Here is a 1,015-nt window from a genome sequence, read left to right as displayed (position 1 = left end):
TTTTTTTTTTTTTTTGCAAAATCTCTCTTTTTTCTGGGATTACGTTAAATTGACTCTCTAATTTAACATTTCCTTTTTATTTTTCTCAATATGTATTTTTGGGCCAATTCTATTTTTTCAATAAGGCACAATCATTTTTTATAATCTTTCATTAGGCCTACAAGTTATGACATTCTTTGTTAATATTTAGCCCAGGCCCATCAAATCACTAATTTTTGGAATTCTTATATGATATATAGAACTATGTACATAAAAAAATGATTGCGGATATGAAAAACATTCCAAACAATTTAAAAATAAAGTTGTGAATCAAAGAAAAAAATGAAAAAACTGTGAAAGGTAAAAAAAGATATCATAAATTGTTGTCTACTTGAGGCCTGACAAGCATTTTTTTGTATCATTTTGCCACAATTATAAAGTGAATAAAAAGGTACAAATATTAATTTGAAATATGACTTCGTAAGCATCTATAAGAAATCCTTCATCACATGTTTAATTTTAATTTCAAATATAAACACTTTAAATTTTTTATATAGGTGAAGAAAATGAGAGAGGAGTATGGAAAAATGAATAAGGCAGAGATGGATATATGGAAATGTTGTGAACTTCTTGATGGAGTGGTGGATGAAAGTGATCCTGATCTCGATATACCTCAAATTCAACATTTGTTGCAAACAGCTGAAGCTATAAGAAAGGATTACCCTAATGAAGATTGGCTTCACTTAACTGGCCTCATCCATGGTACACTTTGATACAATTGATTTTGGAAATTAATTTACAATGTTATAATTGCATTGTTAATTAATTATTATGCCACAATTAGTTTAATTAATTTGTTTGGATATAGATCTTGGCAAGGTGCTTCTGCTTCCTGGTTTTGGGGAACTTCCACAATGGGCTGTTGTTGGTCAGTAATCTTTCCTCATGACATATATAAGATTTAATAAAAATTGAATTTGCTTTTAAATATAAAATTAATTTCATTAAAAAATTAAAGAAGATTAAGATTTAAGAT

The 1,015-nt window shown here is 27.6% G+C and overlaps 1 protein-coding gene across 1 annotated transcript in view; it reads left to right on the top strand.

The window, feature by feature from the left end:
- LOC107619399 (inositol oxygenase 1) overlaps positions 1–1,015 on the top strand; it is a gene marked incomplete in the record, with an annotated part of 10,267 nt that overhangs the window by 7,849 nt on the left and 1,403 nt on the right. The window contains 2 exon segments of the mRNA XM_016321682.2: positions 537–741; positions 848–907. Of these exon segments, the coding sequence (XP_016177168.1) occupies positions 537–741; positions 848–907 (265 nt within the window).

The sequence above is a fragment of the Arachis ipaensis genome, chromosome B09 (genome assembly GCF_000816755.2).
Source record: "Arachis ipaensis cultivar K30076 chromosome B09, Araip1.1, whole genome shotgun sequence".
In the NCBI taxonomy this organism is placed as follows: Eukaryota; Viridiplantae; Streptophyta; class Magnoliopsida; order Fabales; family Fabaceae; genus Arachis; species Arachis ipaensis.
Note: the sequence above shows the minus strand (reverse complement) of the source record. Positions and strands in the feature narration are given on the sequence as shown.